At 39.7% G+C, this 22675-nt stretch overlaps 3 protein-coding genes across 3 annotated transcripts; 2 read left to right on the top strand and 1 right to left on the bottom strand.

The window, feature by feature from the left end:
* Positions 1-205: 205 nt before the first annotated feature.
* pheta2 (PH domain containing endocytic trafficking adaptor 2) lies at positions 206-2826 on the bottom strand. The gene is made up of 3 exons (XM_083896286.1): positions 2743-2826; positions 2334-2637; positions 206-934 (listed from the first exon to the last, which is right to left on the bottom strand). Exons 1-3 carry the CDS (start codon positions 2821-2823, stop codon positions 537-539), a joined length of 783 nt encoding a protein of 260 aa, XP_083752412.1. The 5' UTR covers positions 2824-2826; the 3' UTR covers positions 206-536.
* Positions 2827-5314: 2488 nt separating this feature from the next.
* Positions 5315-9055, top strand: cd2bp2 (CD2 (cytoplasmic tail) binding protein 2). The gene is made up of 7 exons (XM_083897120.1): positions 5315-5378; positions 5679-5757; positions 6091-6220; positions 6992-7149; positions 7233-7836; positions 7929-8014; positions 8852-9055. The coding sequence occupies exons 2-7, from the start codon at positions 5683-5685 to the stop codon at positions 8960-8962; spliced, it is 1164 nt and encodes a 387-aa protein (XP_083753246.1). The 5' UTR covers positions 5315-5378; positions 5679-5682; the 3' UTR covers positions 8963-9055.
* A 2947-nt stretch (positions 9056-12002) lies between these two features.
* prr14 (proline rich 14) lies at positions 12003-21068 on the top strand. Its single transcript, XM_083896394.1, has 9 exons — positions 12003-12104; positions 12661-12820; positions 12914-12967; positions 13355-13395; positions 13948-16827; positions 16902-17040; positions 18285-18394; positions 18806-18874; positions 19490-21068. The coding sequence occupies exons 1-9, from the start codon at positions 12007-12009 to the stop codon at positions 19779-19781; spliced, it is 3843 nt and encodes a 1280-aa protein (XP_083752520.1). The 5' UTR covers positions 12003-12006; the 3' UTR covers positions 19782-21068.
* Positions 21069-22675: the final 1607 nt, after the last annotated feature.

Below are 22675 nucleotides of genomic sequence, written 5' to 3'. Positions count from 1 at the left end.
ATCTTAAAAAAAAAAAATTGGACATATTTGGTAAATAGGAATTCACCTTTTTATACCCAAATCTGAGCCGCCTCACTGGGCTTCTTCTCAGTGAATCAGTAAAACAGTACATTTGAAAATTCATGGATAACCATTATTATATTAAAATATTGTGTTTTGGACACACTGGTGCATTCACCATTACAATGGTGTTAATTTAGTGCAGTTGTGGCCTAAACCTTACGTGTGTGGTGGTCTAATACATTTGTGAAGCACTGTATGTGCCTAAAAAGCACACGTTTAAACGATCAGACCAGAACAGAGTTAACACGTCATACATAAGATTTGCTTCTGTTTGTTCCTTTTTGTTTTTTCTTCTGTCATTTCTGCTCAGCAGCCAGAGGAAGAGAAAAAAAAACACTTCTTCTTCTTCGACATGTGTGGAAGCTGATCATGTGAAGCCTCAAGTTCAGGTCCAGTTCCTCTTTGATACACAGGAACATCTCAGTTCCTCTAAAACAGTTTCTTAACTGCCAGGTGTGTTTTTTTTACACGCTTCACCCCAGATCGATGAGATCTCCATCCTCTGCGGTCCGTCGACTCTTCAGCCACTCCTCCCTCACTTTCCTCACTTCCTGGCCGTAATAGTCATGAAGTTTGCTGAAGTCCTCAAACAGATCCAAACCCACCAGAGGCCACTCGCCATAAGGCGCCGGTCCATTGAGAGGTGTGACCAGGGCATTTCTCCTGTGCCACATTTTAGGGGACTTTTTAGCTGCCACTTTACTGGACATGGAAGGAGCCTGGAAAACACTGTTGGCACTGAAGCTCCGGCCATGTCTGACCACTGCTGTTGGTCCATGCGCGGTGAAGAACGAGCAGGCCGTGGACGGTTTAAGCAAACTGACTGAGGAGCTGAGATGGGATTCACCAGAGTGTGGGAGCTGTTTGGCCTCTGCAAACAAAATAACATGACATTATATCATACTACTACTACTGCCATAAGTAAGTTTGTATAAGTCAGTGATTTGTAGCTTGAGAATGATCCTTTTGTAAGTACAACATTTGACAATGGGAGGCCACCATCTTGCGCCGCCATGTTCCTACTGCAATCTGAACAGACAAGCCAGCTTGAGTGTGTATTTGACATTTTTTGAGAAGAATGAACACAGGTCTTTCTGCATGGAGTTTGTATGTTCTTCACACATGTACCTGGGTTTTCTCCAGGTTCTCTTGTTTCCTCCCACAGTCCAAAAACATGCAGATTTGGGGATTAGGCAAATTGGACACTCTAAATTGACCATAGGTGTGAGAGTGGCCCTGTGATGGACTGGCAACCGCCTTGCACCCTATGTCAGCTGGGATTGGAACCAACACCGCCCTGCAACCCTCATGTGGAGGATAAAGCGGTAGAAAACTAATGGATGGACATATTGTCTGGCATGTGAAGGCCCCCATGTTTCCTGAGGCCCAGGTCATACTTTCCATGTTTGTGTATGCGCAAACGCGGGGGGTGCTGTGCCTATCTCAGCTGACATAGGTAGGGGTACACCCTGGACAGTTTGCCAGCTGCAGCGCCACATATAGAGACAATCTGTGGGAGGAAGTCAGAGAACCTGGGGAGAACATGCAAACTTGCAGAAAGGCCTTTGTTCCAACCGGGGCTTAAAGATGTTCCAACCTGGGCTCGACCCGGGAACCTGGGTCTGCAAAGGCGAGAGTGCTTACCACTACACCATCCGTGGGCCCTCTCCTAGGATCAATAGATGTAAATTTGGTCATCAATCCACATTGACCCTACATGTATGAGAGCACAGTTTGAATCCATGCAGCTTGTGCAGTATGTGGTAATTGTACCAGCTTCTGGTGGCACTACACGTTCCAGTCCACTTGATGGCATACTCATGGCTTCATGGAGGAAAATTAATTAATCTTTGCAGCAAGAAGACCCAGGTTCCTGGGTTCGAGCCCCAGTTGGAACAACTTTGAGCCCGGTTGGAACAAGGAGTTTGCATGTTCTCTGTGTGTGTGTGCGTGGGTTTTCTCTGGGTTCTCCGTCTTTCTCCCACAGTCCAAAAACATGCAAGGTGAATTGGTCACTCTAAATTGACCGTAGGTGTGTGAGTGTGAGTGAATGGTTGTTTGTCTCTATGTGGCCCTGCGATGGACTGGCGGACTGTCCAGGGTGTACCCCGCCTATCACCCTATGTCAGCTGAGATTAAAAAAGTGTGAATATGGGATGTTTAATTTGAAAATTCTCAAAATGTTAAAATGATAAACAAAAGAGGCACAGATTATGGATATTCGAAGACAATAATAGTCTATAAACAAGGCCACATGTCTCCTAACTCACCTTCATACTGTCTCCCCAGGTCTCTGACCAGCAGTGACAGGTAACAGTGACTGGCTGACAGCAGAGCTTTCACCCAGCTCTCCCGAGTGTGACAGTCCACTGCTGCAAATGTGTACGTTTTGAGTCCAGGCCCCTCGAACACCAGGGAAAAGGCAAACGCGTCCTCACACTGTGAGCTCCTCACTGCACATCCCTCCAGCACTATGACACCCAGCAGGTGTCTGTCTGCCGGCCGCTCCTGGTAGAAAAGCAGGTTTGCTTTCAGCACGAACCACCTCCGCTGGTAGGTGCCGTTTCGCTCTTTCTATGCAGACACACACACACAGACAGAGACAGTAAAGTTTGGATAGTGCATTCATTTTCTCTGCATTCTTTGTCTCCCCCCCCACACACACTCTCACACACACACCTTTTTGTAGAGATATCCCTCTTTGTCGACTGGAGAAGTGCAGGAAAGATAATGGGTCAGAATCTTCTTGTGAAGCTTCATCTCAGCGCCCTAAACATAAGAGACTGCTTTTAACGTGAGTGTTTCACTTATTCGCTTTTTAATTTGTGTTTTTAATGACGAGGAAACATTGTCATTTTTTTTCTTAATTTACATGACAGATATAATAAGTTACTTTTCACATAAAATACAAAGACATAGCTAAAGATTAATCTTCTTTCCTATCTGTATCGAAAACATAAGAGTAATAGTAAGTATTGATATTGATAAGTATTTTTCATGTATTTTTCCCGAGCCTTCAGATTTACATTGAAGGCTAATATTGGGAAAAGAAAATGTCAGTCTGAATTTTAAAAATAATAGAAGGTTAAAAAAAAGTCTTTTAACTCTCAATAAAATTGATTTTAACAGACCTTTGACGATGTTCTTGCTGAGAATGTAGAAACAAAAGAGTTTGTAAATCACTATGTAAAAGCACAGGAACATTAAATATCTATCAGTAAAAAAAAAGAGTGACCCTCACTCACCGATGTTTTATCTTGAATCCTTCATGGTGACTTTACTCGTCCTCGCAGACTTTACAGTCGTCACGTTTACAGATATTTCTTGTTGCTCAGGTTCTTGTCATTCTTCTAAAATAGTTTCCTCTCATTACGACACAGGCAGATCCAGACGATGCTTGATGATATAGTTTCAGGTTACTAACTCTGCTTCTGCCTCAGGACCGAGAGGACGAGTGTTGAAATATAAATAACTCGACCCACTTCCTGGTAACAAAATCCTGACATATTATATGCTCTCGCTCTCTCTCTCTCTCTGATTATCTGAAGCCCTCCTCCCTGACAGGAGCTGCTGCAGGTGAGATGCATTTCCCTCAGCTCTCTTCTCTCACTTCTGCATTTGTGGAGGAAATGGTCAGGCAAATGTATAAAAGAGTCATTTAAAAAATAACAAATATACATGTTGATGTATGTAAAAATGTGACATGAATGGATGAAAATTAAAACCAAGAATTTGACCACTCCTAATGAGTTAGTTTTAATTTGTTTTTAGTTGTTTTCTTTTTTATTGGGTTTTTATGAATGCTTAGTTTTGTTTTACTTTTTATTAGTTTTAGTGTTAGTTTTATTTTTTTGAAATACACAAAAAAGAAATATACAACTCCTTATATTCTTATACTCCTTATATATAAAAATAAATACACTTCATATAAACCCGAAAGGATAATGTATGAAATAGATTTTCAAAGACGAAGATAGCTAAGCACATTTTCGCTACAATTTTAGTTAATTTTATAAAACACAATTCAGTTTCAGTTAGTTATCATTAGTTTTTGTTTTAACTCTAGTTTTTCCAATTTCAGTTTTTGTTATTTGGTTACTTCCAGTTCACTATAATAACCTTGTTCCTAACTTATCATATCTATTCTTGGCAGCCTCTTATCCTTTTATCCTTCTGGACCTCAAGGAATGGCAAATCTAAAAGAGTCCAGAGAGTTAAGACTCACAAGACCTTGCCTCACATACTGTGGGGCCCTTCACAGATACACACTGTGTCTACAACATCTAAATCAAGAGCTTTAACAATAGAACAATCAAATAGAGAACAACTAAGGAATCATCATTGTCACATTTTAACTAAATACAAGATCCTTTAAAGAAGTCCATGAGCATTAACACTGATCACTTTATTAGGTACACCACGCTGACACTGATCACATCCATTATTGGGAACGAGCGATTACTTACACAATCGATTAATCTGCCGATTATTTTCCTGGTTAAGTAATTGTTAGATAAGATAAGATGGGATAAGATAGTCCCTTATTCATCCTGTAGTGGGGAAATGTACATAATCACAGCAGCAAAGACAGAAAAGATAAAGATAATAAATCATAAACATGCATTTCCACATGTGTTACAACATAGAAAGACATTAACAATACACTATAAAAAGTTAGACAGTTACCAGAATATATACAGTATGGATACTGCATACTGTAAATATGAATATGGATGTTTGTCCTCAAAGAAAACTAAACATTCGTTTAAAAAAAAAAAAAAATTGTTATATGGAGCAAACAAACTGGAACATATTCAGGAAAAAAGCTTGGAAAAGCTTGTTTTAATTTTTTTTTTTTTTTTTTTTTTTTTTTTAAGCCACACCGATTAATAGATTATCAGAATAGTTGAAAATTAATTGATTAATCGATAAATATTAATTAATCAAGACACTGACAATGATCGCTCTTTAAGGTACACACATTGTTGTTCACTTTATCGGTAACACAACACTAAAATGAGAATAACACCGCTCTGTAAAGTACTTTTCAGTAAAGTAAACAACCAGATACAAGATAAGTGGAATAAAATCACGACACCAAGTGGCACCACAGTTTATTAAAGTACAACCACAACAATATACAAATCTAATATCTCTCATCTGAAATCAACTAGATTCCAATTTTGACGCCTCACCAGGTGGGGGCAGTAAAGTGCAGTGTCATTGTTTGACACAGCTACCAAAAGCAAAGACGAAAAAGAAAGACTAAGGACCGAAGAAGAAACGGGACCGCGAGACAGACGTGGTTTCAGAAGGTTTTTGCCTTTTTTGTTCACATTTATCACCCGTGATGTGTAAACGTCAGAACCAAGTTCTTAACTGCCCACTGTCTAAATTCTAACGGGAGATTGCAGACTGTGACGCATGCCTTAATTCCTCTGCATGCGCTGCTGTTTGCTAACATTTGTAGCATCGAAAGCTAGGCACGGTGTTGTTTACCGCTCTTATTTGCGACTTTCCACGGATCTGAATGTGTGTACGTGCTTTATCTGAACACACAGCTCACGCTGAGTTGCGTTAGCAGAATAAAAAGCCGCTGTTTTTCCTCTCTCTAGCACGATGTCGAAAAGGAAAGTGAGGTTTGAGGACGGGAGCGAGGAGCTCGACTTAGAAGAAGAGCCCCCCAATAAAAAGGTAACACTGCTCTGTTCATGTTGTTCATGTTGTTGCAGGTTAAAATGGAAAGCACTGTGGTGTTATATTTCCCTATATAATCAACTTAACTCACATTTATACATGGTGTCTCCAAATGATTCAGTAAAAAGATCTCTATTAGGAAAAATGTCACTGACTTCAACAGGCACTTACTTTGAAATACCTCTGTGTCGTATGAGAATGATTACTTTTTGGGTTGAAATCAGCTATATAACAATGTATAAATAGAATAGAAGTAAAAGAAAAACAAATATTGCACACACTTGGTTGCATGTATAATTTGTTTTCTTCTTTCTTGTACTGTTGTTCCAGAGCTGTGAGGTTGTGAGTGGACCGGGCTCCAGATTCAAGGGTAAACACTCACTTGATAGTGATGAAGAGGACGAAGGTGAAGGCACAAACAGTAACAAATATGATATTTTGGACAGCGATGATGTGGAAGGTATGTCCTGTTTATTATTGCTCTCGCCAAGGGTGTTTTGTTTGTCTGTTTGTCAGTCTTCACTCAAAAATGTATTTAAAGGGGATTTTGAAGACTAGTGGTCAAGTTGTGTTTGATAAGAACTAGTAAGAAAGTAAATAAAAGAAACTGTGTTGCTGTTTCTATTCAGACAAAACCACTGTTTTCAAAGTTTTCTGTTTTCAACTCTACAAAGCATGTTTATGTGGACTGCAGGTCCTGAGTAGCTTTTGAACGTATTGACTAGGGGATAATACAGTGAAATATTGCGATATATAACCAAGTATGTATATATATATTTTTTTTATCATTTAAGTCGTTAACTGATGTTACAAATACACATTAAACTTTCTGTGGATGAGCATTAAAAAACAGTTGATGTTTTAGCCCACTAGATGGTGCCAAGTGCTCACTCTCAGGAGAGCTGTTGTGTTGTGTGATTACAGTATATCACATAATGTCAAATGGTGTCTCTCTGGCGATTCCCATCCCAGTATAGACACTGTGAGTGTCGTTGTCTGATGTATGAGCTCTTTGAGTGCTTTCTCAAGTATAGATTTTTACTGAAACTGAAATGTATTTTTTAATTGGATTTTTGTGGTAATCTCGAGTTTGCCCTGCACTGATTGCATTAATTTGAAAGGCTTAAAGAAACAACCCTTTAATAAGATAGCTAAACTCCCATCAGTTGCCTTAAGTAATGCAAGATAGATATTTGTGTGACTTAAAGTCTTCTTAACCTTTTTTTTTCAGGACAAGAAGGAGCAACTATCGACTTTGATGAGGGAGTTTCAATTACACCTTTCAACCTGAAAGAGGAGATGGAGGAGGGACACTTTGACTCGGAGGGAAACTATTTTGTCAAAAAGGAACAACAGATTAGAGACAATTGGCTTGACAACATTGACTGGGTAAAGGCATCTCGGGTACATTTTCCGATCATGTTGTGAATGTTTCCAAGCAGTGTACAATAATATAATTTTTCTTCTTCCAGGTGAAAGTAAAAGAACAGCCCATTAAGAAAAAAAAGAGAGGTCTTGCTGCTAAAAGGACACGCAGAACTGGTGATGAGGATGAGGCTGAGGAAGAGAAAAAGAGAGAAGAGCAGCAGGCAGATGAGGAAATGGAGGAAGAGGAGGAAGAAGCAGAGCCTGCGGAAGACCCACTGGCTTCCTACACTCAACATCAACTCACAGAAGCTGTGGTTGAGCTGATGCTTCCTGGAGAGACGGTTGCTGCGGCTCTCCGACGGCTGGGAGGCCTTGGAGGGCGGAAGAAGGGAAAGCTGAGGGAAGGGAGTGAGCCGACAGAGGAGGCCAAAAGGGACACGGAAAAGCTTGATAGGCTCACAGCACTAGCCGACAGACTGGTTGGATCTGGGATGTTTGAAATCTATCAGCAAACCTATGAAAAACTGGCCTATTTGATGAAGAGCATGACCAGCAAGAGACGAGCTGTGGAGCAGAAATCCAGCAACGGTGCCGGCGATGATGGCAAAGATGGCAAAGATGACGGGGAAGAAGATGAACTTGATATGTTTGCAGATAAATTTGACGAGACACATGGGAAGAATAAAGAGGACGAAGAAGACGAAAGAGGTCTCACAGTGTTTCTTAAGCAATATTTTATTATTATTAATATAATATGCGATGTTGTTTAATGCATTAAATCCTCTTTTGTCTTTTCTCAGTGAGTGACGGGGTCATGTGGGAGTACAGATGGGAAAATAAGGATGGCTCAGAAGTCTATGGCCCCTTCACCAGTGAGCAGATGCAGGTATTTACTGAACACTGTTTTCAAATGTTTTAGTCTGTAGTGAATTCAAATGATTGTTGGATTGTTTATCTTTCCTTTGTGGAAAAAATAGTTTTCTAATTTTTTTGAAGTTATGCAAAAATTTGACTGTGGGCTTTAGTGTTGAAAAATTATCAAAGCAAACTTGAAAGATAATTCCTTCACCTTCAGACTAATTGCTGTTTGTAGTTGTAACAGATATTTGAGGGATGAGATGATAAAGCAATAGGATTAAAAAGAACTACAGGTGCAGGTTTATGTCAAAAGCCCACGTTTTACTGGTGTCTGTTTAGCTGAATTCATCCAGACTAAGGAACAATTAGCCAATTAGTGACCAAGTACATTTAATTAACTGAATTTGTGCAGTACCTGTCAAGCAACATGTTTGAAAATTATACGATTAATAGACAAACAGATTTTCCTGGCATTTATAGATAAATGAAATAATTAAATGAAACAAACAAAAATAGAAAGACATAATAAACTATTTTGATGATGATTTCAGTTTGTTATCTCCTGTGTCATTTGAAGTGGTTGTTCTTTTTATATATTTTTTTTATCTCAATCATCAAATATATGGTGTAGGTACAAAGTTGATTTTAAAGTAATTTACTACTATTATTATTATTATTATTATTATTTATTGTAATTCCAGCCAGGTTTCCTCACATTTTGTTTTGTTTTCCTCCTGTAGACTAAATTGAATTTTTGTAAATCCCATTATATTAGATTTACGAGATAATTGGGTTGCAGTCTGATTCTACCTTTAACCTCAATCTGACCAGGTGGCTTTTAATCTTCTTAATGTCTGTTTTCCAGAATTGGGTGGACGAGGGCTATTTCAGCACCGCTGTTTATTGCAGGAGGGTGGACCAGGAGGGATCTCAGTTCTACAACTCCAAGAGACTAGACTTTGAGCTCTACACATGATCCATGTCCAGCAACAAATGATCACTCTTCACTGTCAGACCTATTGTTTTAACATGGGCTTCAATACTTTGTTTTTAAATAAATAAGTCATGTATATCATGTTTTTTGTCTTTCTGTGGTTCATTTCACTGCTCATTAAAGGGACACTGTGTAGTATTTATGGGTTGATATAACCCAAAATCCACTTTTTTATACATATTATGTGCTCCTGCATTGTCTTGTCGCTATAAAATAGTTTTTGTTACATTTTCGTAGTGTTTCAAAAAGTCATGTAAAATAACAAGGTCGCGGGCCGCGGTTGCATAGCCACTGTTAGCAGTGAGACGCCATGTTTCTACCAGAGCTTGTAAGGACAAACGCGAGAACAAATCAAGCATCGCTTTACTTGTAGCGGAAGTCCCGCCTCCACTCTCTCCGCTTCGTCTGCTACGTCCGCGGTAGCTCGCCCTCTCCCTCGCCTCACGAACCTCATCAGCTGACACGGAGAAAGACAACGAGGACGACATTTGACTGGCTGCGGATACCGTAGCGCTCAGGGAAGGGAGGGGGTGAGCAGATATTGTAAATATCAGCCTCTCCTCTAGATGGCACTATAAACTACTTACTTCACCTTTAAGTGAATTCCAATTACTGCCACAACTAACAATTATTTTTATAATCGATTTTAATCTGTGGATTATTTTCTCAATTCATTAAGTAATCATCTGGTCTAAAAATGGCAGAAATTGTTAATCAGTGCTTCTCAAATGTGGAAATGATCACCAAAATGATTCAGATATATGCTTGGGAAAGGGTAGAATGAGTTGAATGAATGAAGTTACAACCTGTAGATTATTAGACCACCATTGGATATCACTAATTCTCAAACAAATTATATTTTTTTAACAATGTTGATAGAGAGAAATGTGATGTGTTTACTTCAGTCTTTAATGTACAGCATTTACAGCAGTACAGCAGTATATTTTGTGTGCAATATTTTGCTCTCACTGTGCAGACGATCAGTATCCTTAAAATATATTAACACCTTTAAAAGTGTACACTTTTTAAAGCAATACTTACTCCTTTTGTGTTGTACATTTGCTATATTTTCACGCACTTTGTTGTCAGGCAATTGTGTTGCTTATTTAATCGATGAGTTCAGTCATTTCATTGTTTTTATTCGAACAATGACAATAGAAGTATTTAAGTTTGTGTACCACTCTTGTTTTTCCACTGGATAAAAATATAGATATTTTAGTATTCTGGGTCAATCAGGGACGAGTCATTCGTTTGCGAGTCATTCGTTTCCGCGTTCCTATTGGGTGCTCGCGACCCACAACGCCGCTAACTCCTCTCTGATTGGTCAGATGTCCAAAGGCGGAAAGAGATCTCGCGCTCTGATTGGCTGATGAGCGTGTCTGGTTCGTGGACTTTGTGAAAACGGCTTCTTCTATTAGTCGCTGCTGTAGGGCGCCGCCGCCGCCGTTGCCGCTACTGTAGCAGTCCGACATGACTTGTTTACGTTGAGGTCGGAACGCTTCCCCCGCGCTCCATTTTGGCGTTTCGGGTAAGAATATTTGGTGTGTTTCAGCATTAATGTCTACACACTAGCAAAACACGGGCAGAACTAATGTTCAGTTACTCCCGAGAAAGGCAATTAATCTGGTATAGAAATGACAGCTACGGGCTACGGCTACTACCTGGTAATGAAACTGTGTTCCACACACTGTGAATATCGGCGTCAGGCAAACCATGCATTGTCAGCGTCATTGAACAGAAGCCATGTGAGCTAACCAAACCAACCGAGCTGACTAAATTTTTTTTCCAATAATAATTATTTTATTTAATCGCACTCATTGACTAACGTAACCGCATTTCAACGTGCTAATATATTAAAGTTTAAACCTTGAAACCGTGCTCCAGTAAGTAGACCCCGCTCCGTTTTTAATGAAACCACTTCTTCTACCTTGCAGAAATTCATCGTAATTAATGGAATTAGTTCACACCACGTATTTGTCTTTTTCAGCAGAATGTATTTTCTTAGTAAATATGGCTAGCAGATGTAGCTAACTTTTCGTAAACGTACTGTTAGCAGCAAGTGAGCTCAGACCTAAATGTGCCAACGGCAATGACTGGCAATGAGGCTGAAACAGTTTCAAAACATAAGACTTAAAACGATGCCTATAACCATAGTATTTTTAGTGAACATGTTAAAATCACGTTTAGGGCTGAAACAATTACTCGGTTAATCGATTGTTAATTTTATCATCAACTATTTTGATAATTGATCCATAGGTTTGAGCATTTTTTTAATTAAACAAAGTCTCTGCTTTATCAGCTTCTTAAATGTGAATTCTTTCTGGTTTCTTTGCGCCAAAGAAATAGTGCAAAAGTGAATCATTTAGGTCTGAGGACCAAACAAGACATTTGTAAACATCATCATTTTCAGGTTTGATCAGCATTTTTTGGACCAAACGATTACTCAATTAGTTGACAATTTAATCTTTGCCGTTTAGTATGTTATTTGGACAAAACAACATACATTCAGAAAACTGTGATGGACATGCATTCCCTTGTTTGACATTATAGATGATATACCTTTTATTAATTCATCTCCAAAAAAGGGGGCATAAGTACATTTGAAGCAGCAGCACAAAGGTTGGCAGCCAAAGATGGAGAAATAAGACTAGAACTGAAACAAATGTTGGCAAAATGTAGTATACAATTAGAAAAAGGTGGTGAAAACATACAAAAACTATATAAGAAACAAGATAAAGTGAAGTTGTTCTACCTTCAAGCATTTTTTAATATAAAAGTATAAAAATCCTTATTTCCTTCATTTTAGAATAAACCTCCACCACCGACCGACATCATTAACGTAAGTGAAGCCTTTACTTTTAAACTAATTTTTAAGTGCTTTTACAATGATATGACACCCTGCATGCCTGTTTTTTTTGTTTTTCCTGTTGTTATTTACAGAGAGAGGGCCGTACAAGGAGTGAGAGTGAGAGAGCAAGGGGATGTTGACTCACTCCTCTGACTCACTCCCTCAGATAGTTTGTCCAATGGATGAAGATGCTATTCCCTCAAACCCTTTCTATAGTGCACCTCCCCACAGTGAACCTCCACCACCTCTCCTTCCCCTTTCCTCCGTCACTCCCAGGTATAGTTGTCCCTGCACTTGTTGGTTTCTTTGGCTTTGTTGGTGTATTTCCCCTCTTGCCTTTTAGCTCTTCATTTTTTATTTTTCTGCAGTTGTTGTTTAGGACTTACCAAGGAGGGAAGTACATAGGACGGAAATATTCCACTGATTTAATCAGTTTTGGCAATACAGAGCAAATAATAGAGACGCTCTTTGATAGAAATATGACTTGGTTGAGGTGAAATATTGTGTGAGTATATTGCAATATACTGTATGAAATACTCCATTTGTTTTGCAATATGTGACAATATTGTATTGTGACTTAAATATCTTGATGGTATTATATATCGTGGTGTTTCTAGCGATTCCCATCTGTCTCATTAAGCATTTTTTTATCTACTGCAATGTAATGAATGGTAAGGACAGAAAGACTTATCCCCAATATTCTCAACTGTATGTATATATCAGCCAATTATTTTCTGCTACATGGCGAATCCCTTCATCGCAATGCCTGTGTTTATTTTCCTGTGGCTATTTTCATGTTGTTTTTTTTTTTTTTTTTTTAATACATTCACAGTTGTGCAAATGATGAATCTGGACACGAGAGAAGTGGTCATATTCAAAGGGTCAGAGCTCAAACACCAACAAAACAGTGCCATAAGGACATCAGAGCAGTTCAGAAACCGTCCAGACATAATCTGTCCCCCACCAGGAGACAAAGAAAGAGTAGAAGCATGGTAAAATTTGAAAAAGTCTTCTGCAGAATTTTGAGAAATGTGTAGTTTCCATAAAGAATCATACATTGCTTGTGTATCTCTCTGATTTTGAAGGTGCAAGTGTCGCAGTCCAAGCACCCTAAAGTTGTATGTGAGGCACAAAACAAGGTCTGTTTTATCTTTACTTGTTGTAGAAGTTCTCTCTGTTGACTGCATACCTGTAATGGAGTCCTTAAAGCTGTCACTGTTTAATCTGTTTATGCAGCAGCTTCACTATTGGGCTGTGTATGGCAACATTTGAGAGTGTAGTGTGCAGGGTGTTATTATTATTGTTGTTGTTGTTGTTATTATTTGAGGGAGTTTAATCCTCTTTCACAGTCTGCTGGCTGTATCTGACACAGACGAGCAATCGCATGAATGTGTGCTGCTTTCTTAAATTTTGTGAATTTAATTTAGTTTTTTACAGTTCTCCTTTGGATCAGCAGTTCAAATGGTGTCAATGCTTTGCAGCAGACACAACCAAAGATTCTCTGTAATTGTTTGTTTATTTTGCAGGATGGATTGGATTTTACGGTTGCAACGGAGACCCAAAATACGTGAGTGTGACAACTATTCTTTTCTTCATGTGGCGAAATTACTTACTGTTTTTTACAGTGTACAAATTATATTGTTACTGTAAAATATATTATTCTTTGTTAAACAACAACAGGGAAAAAGAAACTGTAGATAAGTGATAAAAGGACATTCAAGTATTATGCTATTTAATGTACAGAGTCCTGGTGAGTTGTAGGATTATAGATCTTTCAAGCTCTAATGCCAACACAAATTGAATTGAACTGGATATTGACGACAATGGGGCCAATCTATTTAACTCGATATGTAATGTACATCACCAATGCCCTGGTAGACTCACACCCTGCCACATGCACACATACACATACAAATTCAAATACTTGTTGTTATTAATGTCAATCTAAAGTAAGAATTTACTGGGTAAAGTAAAGCTGATAATCAAAGCCCATGTATCAATAGCTGCAGTGTGAACTGATTGCTGCATCCCTACTTTTACTGAAAATGTATGGAATATTTTTATTTGAACAGTGACACCATAGTTACTTTGTAAATTGTGCTTAAAATCTTCTTTGTAGGGAAAAAGACCAGAAAAGCACCTGGAATGAGCCTGATGTCTCTGCTGAAGGAAATATAGTTGAGCAAGTGGCTGACGAGCCTACTGCTGAATCGGATAACATGGATACATGCAGGGATTTGGCAGTGGAACACTGTGACGAAAGTGCATCGTCCTTAAAAGGATGGGTGATAGGCCCATTATTTCGGAATTTCAAGTCAAAGATTAGCAGTTTCACAGACATTGTCTGGAGTCCTGTTAAACTCTTCAGACCCGCTAGTCCTCCACTGTCCATGGACGACTCCGAGGAACCCGCTGAATGTCAGCTGCAGGACGATGGACCATCTGATGTTGAGCTGAGCAATACTGAAAAATTTCAGCCAGTAGGACAAACTGCAGTTGAGAATCAAGAGGCTGACGTGAATCAGCAGAGGGTTAGTGATGATGCAAAAGACGGTGCTCAATCTTTCTCCAAAAAATTAGTGTTTGATGTGGATTTGTCAACAAACAACTCTGAACAGATTGATGAATGTGCAGTAACTCCGACAAAAACAATTTCACCTGAATCTGTGCCTTCTGAAGACACTCCCAAACCAGTCTCTAACCAAGTGTCACAATGTGTTGGGTCTTCTTTACAGTTAAAGCCCTCTGTCATTTTGAGTATCTCACAGGAATCGGATGTGAAGATGTCCAGTGCAGGGGAGAAGCAAGGCAGACGGGCTGTCAGGCTGAAACCACTGCCTAGGAAGGGTACAGGAAATAGATCTGAGTCAAAGAAAGCTACGTCTAAGCCGCACATCAAGACGGAGAAATCTGACCCACAGTTCAGTGAGCAGCAGCTTTCTCAAAGGACCTCAAACAAATCTGACCCAAGCAATACAGACAAAACTTGGCCGTTATCTGCTTCAGCCTTTTACACTCACCTTGGCGCAGACAATCTTCAGCCTGATGATGAAAACAAAATCAAGAACATTAAAAGTGACCGCATAGTTGGACAAAGCCTATGTAACAATTCAAATAAGAGTCCTACTGCCAGAAGGACACTTAAGTCCTCTTTGGATACTGAGAAGCTGGAAAATCAGACAATTCCTGACTCTTATTCAACTGCAAGTCATGGACGATCAAAGAGGGGGATTAAAGGGTCTTTGAATTCTCAAGAATCCGGGAGGAGGAAAAAACTTAGGGTGGATGGATGTAAAGAGGATGTAGTAAACCTGCCTTCAGATAGTGGCAAGTTGAGAGTGCTAAGACCACAGAGAAAAGAAGTTGTACTGACAGATATAATTGTAGACGGGGAAGAAACACTGAAACCTCTGATAAAAAGTCTTGATGTTGCAACAAGAACCAATAGAAAAGGAAAGTTGAGACGAGAAATACTTCCTACAGTGAATGAAGCCATGTTAAATGCACTGACTGAATGTTCCCCTGATGAAGTGATGCTTCGCTCTGTGGATAAAAGCGGTGGTGCATCAGAGAACAGTCAAAAGGGCAGCGGCACAAAGACAAAGCCTGTTGGTTCTGGCAAAAGACTTAAAACAAGGTCAGATGTTTGCAAACCTGACAGTATGGATCTGGAAACCACCATGGCAATCACCTCTTCTGGACAAACCCAGCAGGAGCCTTTGTCAGAAGTTCTTGTCCATCCTGTTAAAAAGCGGCTCCATAGCACAAGCAAGAGCAGGGCTATAAACAAGAAACCAGTGAAACGAAAATCCCCTGTCCAAATGAGTTTGATGACAGAAATAGACAGCACATTATCTTCGAACTCTTTAGTGCAGTCAATAGAATTAACGTCAACTACTTTTGATAACTCTCCACCTGTTCAAAGAGAAGAGAACTTGAAAAGGGAGCTCAACCAGCCGTCCAAGAGATCCAAAAGGGGTTTAAAAGGAGCTGTTACATCTGGTGTAGAAGTGACGACACAATGTACGGATAATAACCTTTGTTTAATAACCAAAGAATGCCAGTCTAAAGAAGGAAAAGGCAAAAAGTCAATGGACCCTGTGTATTTTGAAATGACACCTTTTGAAAGTCAGCAATCTGCTCCTTCACCCTCCCGATCTAATTCAGAGTGTTGTGTACAGTTAAATAATGAAGTTAAACACTTATTGGATGAGATGATAAACACCTCTGCTCCCTTTGCTTCTGTGGCAAATGAGCCAGTTCCAGTTGAAGCCAGTAATACCAGCAGGTTAAGGTCCAGTGCAAGAAGAAGTAATACTACCACTAAGCCCAGGAGAGTGGATAAACAAAGGAGAAGATGTAGAGCGTTGCTTAGCAGGACAAACAAAGGTGAAGAAATGTCAGTCACTATGGAAGATGCAGATCTGACTCCTCACTCTTCTGAAAACCTTTCCAATCGTCTGTTGCGCAGCTACTCATGCCCAGAGATCCCATCCTTCCAACCCCAGGACACACCCTGGACTTCATCTTTGCATTCTCCACATCACAGCAGGACTCCCACATCACAGCAGCACCAGTCCTTCCATACTCCTTTTGTCCCTCAGGTCCAAAAGTTCATCCGGCGGGCTCGTCGTCACACGGTCTGCAGTGTGGAGGTGGAAAGAGAGATTGCTCCTCTGTGTCTTCGTAAGGAGGTGTATCCATTGAGAAGATCTCTCCCACATGATGGCTTCACACAGCACTTGTCCCCTCGTGGCGCACTTTCTCCCAGCACTTTCCTTGCAGCTCTGGCGTCCCGTTTCCTTTCAAGCCCCCTGGTCTTTCTTTCCAATAAAGTCGATGGCAGAAGAGCTTCAGCCAGCCCCAGCACTTCCAGTCCTGTTTTTTCTCCCGTCTCCCCCTCATCTTTGACATCCTCGGTGAACTCCTCCTCATGGCACCATTCAGGAATCCTCCAAAGTAGTGACTCCTCTCATTCTCCCTCGAATTCTACTACAAGGTAACTTGCTTTTTAATAATAATGTCTGTAAGTGTCAAAGGGTGTGCCCAAAAAACATCTTGTCTTATCTGCAGTGGGAGAATTGTTGAGTGTGAGACTGAGATGAGGCAGAGTGAGGAGGAGGAGGATGCTGAAGACACAAGCTCATCCAGTCAGGAGTATGAAGACATTGCATTGAAAGAGGAAAAGGCTCTATCTGACTCTGAAATCAAGGTATGCATTATTTCTTGTATAGTAACGTTTCAAATTATGATGGTGGCCAACACAGTATAAATATTGTGTGTGAGTATTGAATTCCTGTTGATTCCCGGATGCTTTAACGTGCACATTTATACCAGTTCATGGGCTTGTTGCTGTGAGGGTCACATCCAAGCCTAGGGGAAAAATGTTAAATTAAAAACACTCCCTTTTCCCAACTCTTAATAAACCAACAGCAGTACATAAAACAAACTATTTCAAAGATTTACAACCCACCATATGCACACTCACACATGCAGAGAGCGAGAGGGACCCTGGGATCCAGAAAAGACCGAATGATTCATGCACAATGACAAAGATTCTTTAATTTAACACAACCATCTGAGTTCCACAGAATATCTAAAATATAACTAGATTTAACAGAATCTACACAAGTAGAAGACAACTGGGTGCCACACCCACAGGGAGACAAAATGGCAATTTGCATCTGCATCTAACAAAAATACAACAAAAGTGAACCATTACTGCCACAGCATCTTCAACCACAAACACAAGCAACTGAAATGCAACACACTGACGATCAACTGGAAGGTCACATCCACCGCAGTAAGACACACTGATCTGTGGAGTGACTTCATTTCAACAGTATCAACACACAAGTGACCGCACTACAAAGTGGACTGCAAAACAAAACAACCAGAGCACAAATGGTCACCCAACAGAAATGGACTTAAAAGTCACAAACTCAAGTTGTGCGTTTTGCAGATAAATTAGACAAAAGGTAAGAAAACAAACTGGGAAATGCCCAACCTATCAAGATGATAACTTGTCTAGCTAGTCTCCTAAGGTTTGTTGAGCTTGAGTGGACTTTAAACGTCCAAAGTCAGTGCATCACTGAAGACCAGGTGTAGTGAACTGTAACACTCAGATAAGACCCCATTTGTTAGATCCAGGCTTAGGAGAAAACCTGTCTGCAGCATGAAATGACTCCCTTTTCCCAACGTCCAGTCTAAACCAAACCATTTTAAAGCTTTCTAAAGAAAATTGTCTCCTGTGAGTGGTTCATGGCACAGATTGATTCATGTTTCCATTGCATTTATGTGTTTCCACTATAGCCATGCCTATTCATATTTCTTTTATATTCAATAATGGTTATCGCTCATCTTCTACAGAAAATCTCTCAGCACTTTTTTATAGTTATTTACTCCTTTATGCTCCTCCTTTTATAGTCCTGCTAATTGTCTTGTTTGTCATCACAGGTGGTGCAAAAGCAAGAGCAACGAGGGAAGGTGTCGTCCATTAGAATACGGAAAACTTTACCGAAACCTCAAAACAACCTGACACCCATGGGCCTGCCCAAAGCCATCAGGTATAATCTTCTTGTGTGTACACACACATATATATACTGTGTGTGTGTGTGTGTATATATATGTCCCTATGTCAGCAGTAAAGTATGTCACTGCCATGTAATTATGGTGATCACGTTCATGTACGTACATGTATAGCTGTGTAAACGGGCTGTGCCAAATTCTGAGGTGAACAAGATAAATATGGGTCATTGATCACAGGAAATCTTAAGCAATCTGGCTGATAATAAAGCTTAATAAGGCCTTTAGAGACGCAGCATCAACATTTACAAATAGGACAAATTCTTTCAGCTCACTCGCTGACCTTCCTGACTGTGACTCCATGTCAGAGTCAGCACATGTCTGTTGCCCAGTGAATATTTTTGGATCAATATTCAGACTGATCGACTTTGTTTTGTTATGTTACACTGCAGGCTGAAAAAGAAGGAGTTTAGTCTGGAAGAAATCTACACCAATAAGAATTTCAGCAAACCTCCTGAAAGGTAAGACCAACATTAGACGCAGGCAACATTTAGATGTGTGTTAAATTACGCATGTACAGGAGATATAAAAGGATGCAGTATTTTTATATCAAGCAAAATTCTGAAATAAAAGTTGTAACATTTTTCTATTTAGACTTTGGAACAGTATATATGGCATCATCCTGTGTTTCTGGACTTAAATCTTAAGTCGCTGCCTTCAAAATTAAGAGTCAGACCTTTAATAGGTGTCTTTTGAAAAAAAAATTTGTTCAGAAAAAAAAAAAAACAATTCAAGAATATCCTGTCCCTCAATAATTTTTTTTTAAATTCTTAAAAAGTCCACAGGGCACCACTCGACTCTCATGTGCAAGTTAAAACTGTAGAAAATGAATATAAAGGTTTACTTGAAAAACCTGCTTAGAATTTATGGCACTGAGCTTTAACAGCTGCTTTTGCCAGTGGAGCAGAAAAACGTTTGTCCAGGTGGTGGCACCAGAGGAAAACCTGTGCTGTTACTGAAATACTCATTAGACTTAAAGGAACAGAGAAGTACCATTCAGTCTTCATCAGTTGTACCTGATGTCTGCTAAATTACTGTACTGACTGACTGACAGGACTTTGTTACACGTCTTTCAGCCGGCTGGAGACCATATTCGAGGTGCCTCTCAGTCGTCGGAATGGTTCCGAGTCCTGGTTTGGGCAGAGACGTGTCAAAAGGTTTCTAGAGTTTGTGGAGGTCGGCGAGGCCAGGAAACCCAAAAAGCCGCTTGTTGGTGTAGGAAAGATGGGTACGTCGTCTTCTCGGACGAGGCGAGGGGGCATGACTAAGGAAGAACCGTCCCTCGGCGTGCAGGACGTGGACTCGCTGCTGTGTGCCAAGCTTGATCAGCTGAGTTTGTTGTTGATACACGATCAGAAAGACAGCTGACAGATGCCCCTGAAATCCCCATAAAATCACTGCAGTGCTGATTTCTTATGTATGCATAGGATGTAGAGCTTCAAGATGAAGATAAGCTCCAACAAATATGTCCCATCACATAAGTCAAACATACTGGTGCATTTTATTATCATTAAGGCACTCAGACTTCTGCTGTCCATTTTCCCTGTTGGCCGGTTTCTATTTGTGAAAGATAAACAGTTGACGTCCATCATTTTAAACTCCTACAGTACAGTGTGGTGACTTATTTTCATTTGTGTCAAATCTCAGACTGCACGTCCCGTAGACCTTTGCAATTCTGTTGCACTGATGGTAGACGGTGTATTAAATAAGGTTTAGTGATGTTGCCGTGTCATTGTTTAACTTATTAATAAAGGCAGCTTATTGTTTTTTCAGTCAATGCCGAATATAAAGTTTAAACATGCCAGCAAGTGATTTGTCTTTGCGGCAACTCTGTCCGGGGGATTGGTAAATTGGTAAATAAAAGGACCGACCCATGTTCAATCAGCCAGGTATTTGTGTTAGTAATTTTATGGCAGGGGAGGTTTTTGATCTTTAAAATGTAACGTGGAAACAGTGCAGCACTCCTGAGAGCATTTATGATCTACAGAGTGGAAGCGTCCAGATTCCACTGCTGGTTGTCTTTTTTTATTACCTGTGGTCTGTATTTGTATTGTAAATGTAACATTTTTATAAACTGTATATGTATTGTCTTTCTTGCCAAATTGAATGGAAGTTGCCTTAACTGTAAGATGTTTTTGTTTAAATAGTTATGTACATGTGTTTGTAATTGTTGCATTTCTTTCTTTTTTTCTAATGAGGGCACCTCAAGCAACTCAGAGCACAACTGTTTTTTTTTCCTCATTTTTATTACAAAATTGTTTCAGTAGTGTTTGTATAAAAGTACAACATATTGGTACATTTGACATTAATAAAGCTAATATGGTAACAACGCAATAATGCCAAGTAAATGCTGGCACGACGAGAGCAGAATCACATGTTGTTCTGAGGAAGCACTGCCAGGATCTCTGCCACACCTTCTCGTTCCCAGTGTCGACCCAATCCTCCACCAACACATTTATGTTGCTACGCTTTAGAAATTTGCATTTTCTCTACTTGATTCACTGTTTTTTGTGATTCTGTGTTTGTCTAAAAGTAAGAGTTGAATTGTAACGACATTTAAGGTGCAAAAATGTGAAGGATTGGGTCATTGCTCTGGAATAATTGTGTCCTGTAGTTCTCAGTCTATACATTTTCTATTTACATTCGGAGTTTGAATTGTGCATATGTTTATAAAAAATAAATATTTCAGTGTGTAAGATTTTCTTTTTTTTGAATACTAATTAATACTATTTTCTTTTAAAAAATGTAAAAAAAACAACTGAGAAAGAGGAGGGGAAGTGTAACTGGGACAGCAGCACGCTAAGGCTAAAGCAGTGTGTGATGTTTTTCATGTAACTTCCAGTTTTTTCACGTCCAAGTCAGTGAGGAGCGGCTTCTTAAGATCCACTCTGTCTGTTTCCTGAAACATCCAAAGTCGGAGAACTTGCTGCGTTGGTTCTCCTCTGGTTTATCAAAGTGGACTCAGTCTTTCAGAGTGATGAGATATGAGATCAGTGCCATTAGGATGGGGAGTGAGGCCAAAACGCAAATTAACGTCACAATGGAGATGATGCCATATTTCTTTGCCCGTTGTGAGAACTTCGCCGCCATCACTGGATCCTTTGCTTCCTCGGCCTGTTCAGGTTAAGACAAAAGTTCATTTAAGAGTTATTAGATTATTATATTTTCCAGTCTGACCACATGAACTCATCCATTCACTCATAAAGTGTCACTTTGCTGCAGTTAACAGCTGGATATCTCAGGAGCTTGGACTGTGGCTCTTCACCTTGACTGAATATATCAGAGCATTGATTCCGATGCAGGAGATCCCACAGATGATGCTGCATTTGGCCAGTTTCCTGTGGTGCTCGTCTTCACAGATGGACGCTGCTTTGTGCTTCCAGCTGCTGCTGCTGCTCTTGTTCTCATCAGTGATGCCTGACCCTGGCGAGGTCTTCAGTGGGGCCTCTTCCTCTACTGCGACACACGCGTGAGGTGAGCTGGACATTTCTGCAATTACATAACAGCATGCGTGAGAAAGTCTTACAACAGTGAGTTTTAAAATAGCTTTTTTATTATTATTATTATTATTATTATTATTGATGCTTAACCGATATAACTTGGTTCAGGCTCGATAGCATTGTTTGTTTTCAAGATTAAGAGACTTTTAAATAACTGGTTTCAACTCATATCGTAGGACAAACCCTGCTTAGGTAAATGTTTATTTAATTAAATTACATGTAATGTTCCAGGTCTCTTCAACAATAATGTTCAGACGTAAAGTTGAAACAGAAAGTTTTCAGCCGTGTGACTCACTGAACTCATGGATTGTGTGTGTGTCTATTTATATCTCTGCTTACGCTCTGTAAGGTAATGACGTGATTACTGACGTCGCCTCCCGTAATGTCCAAATATATTTATACATGTTTCACAATAACAAAAACATACTTTCGGCAACGACAAAATATAAATCATATTAGCAGTGTCAGCACTAGTTTTTCTATATTTCCATGAACTGACATCATTGTAGGTTAGGTATTGTATTATTGTTTACTACTGCTTGCTAATGATTTTTAACATTTGTATCTTTATAAATGTTCCTTTTAGATTGTAATGTAATCCACTAAATCTCAAATTGTTTGTGTTTGGATTCCGGTGCCAACATGGCCCAAAGGGAGTCTCTGTGTTTTGTAAAGTTATGAAAGCAGAGCTCCATTGTTGAAATATTTCCTCTGAGTGGACTGCTGCTTAGAGAAAAATGTCCTCCTGAGCTGTGTTTAGCT

Source organism: Microchirus variegatus, assembly GCF_963457635.1.
Source record: "Microchirus variegatus genome assembly, chromosome: 10".
Taxonomy (NCBI): domain Eukaryota; kingdom Metazoa; phylum Chordata; class Actinopteri; order Pleuronectiformes; family Soleidae; genus Microchirus; species Microchirus variegatus.
Note: the sequence above shows the minus strand (reverse complement) of the source record. Positions and strands in the feature narration are given on the sequence as shown.

Bases quoted from the DNA above. Each gene is read 5' to 3' on its own strand.
- cd2bp2 (XM_083897120.1), top strand. From the start codon at position 5,683: ATGTCGAAAAGGAAAGTGAGGTTTGAGGACGGGAGCGAGGAGCTCGAC. The intron at 5,758-6,090 runs GTAACACTGCTC...CTGTTGTTCCAG, and splicing joins AAGAGCCCCCCAATAAAAAG to AGCTGTGAGGTTGTGAGTGG. The intron at 7,150-7,232 runs GTAAAGGCATCT...TTCTTCTTCCAG, and splicing joins GGCTTGACAACATTGACTGG to GTGAAAGTAAAAGAACAGCC.
- pheta2 (XM_083896286.1), bottom strand. From the start codon at position 2,823: ATGAAGCTTCACAAGAAGATTCTGACCCATTATCTTTCCTGCACTTCT. The intron at 2,638-2,742 runs GTGTGTGTGTGA...GTGTCTGCATAG, and splicing joins AGGGATATCTCTACAAAAAG to AAAGAGCGAAACGGCACCTA. The intron at 935-2,333 runs GTGAGTTAGGAG...TTTTGTTTGCAG, and splicing joins CCTGGGGAGACAGTATGAAG to AGGCCAAACAGCTCCCACAC.
- prr14 (XM_083896394.1), top strand. From the start codon at position 12,007: ATGGATGAAGATGCTATTCCCTCAAACCCTTTCTATAGTGCACCTCCC. The intron at 17,041-18,284 runs GTATGCATTATT...TTGTCATCACAG, and splicing joins TATCTGACTCTGAAATCAAG to GTGGTGCAAAAGCAAGAGCA. The intron at 18,875-19,489 runs GTAAGACCAACA...CACGTCTTTCAG, and splicing joins TTCAGCAAACCTCCTGAAAG to CCGGCTGGAGACCATATTCG.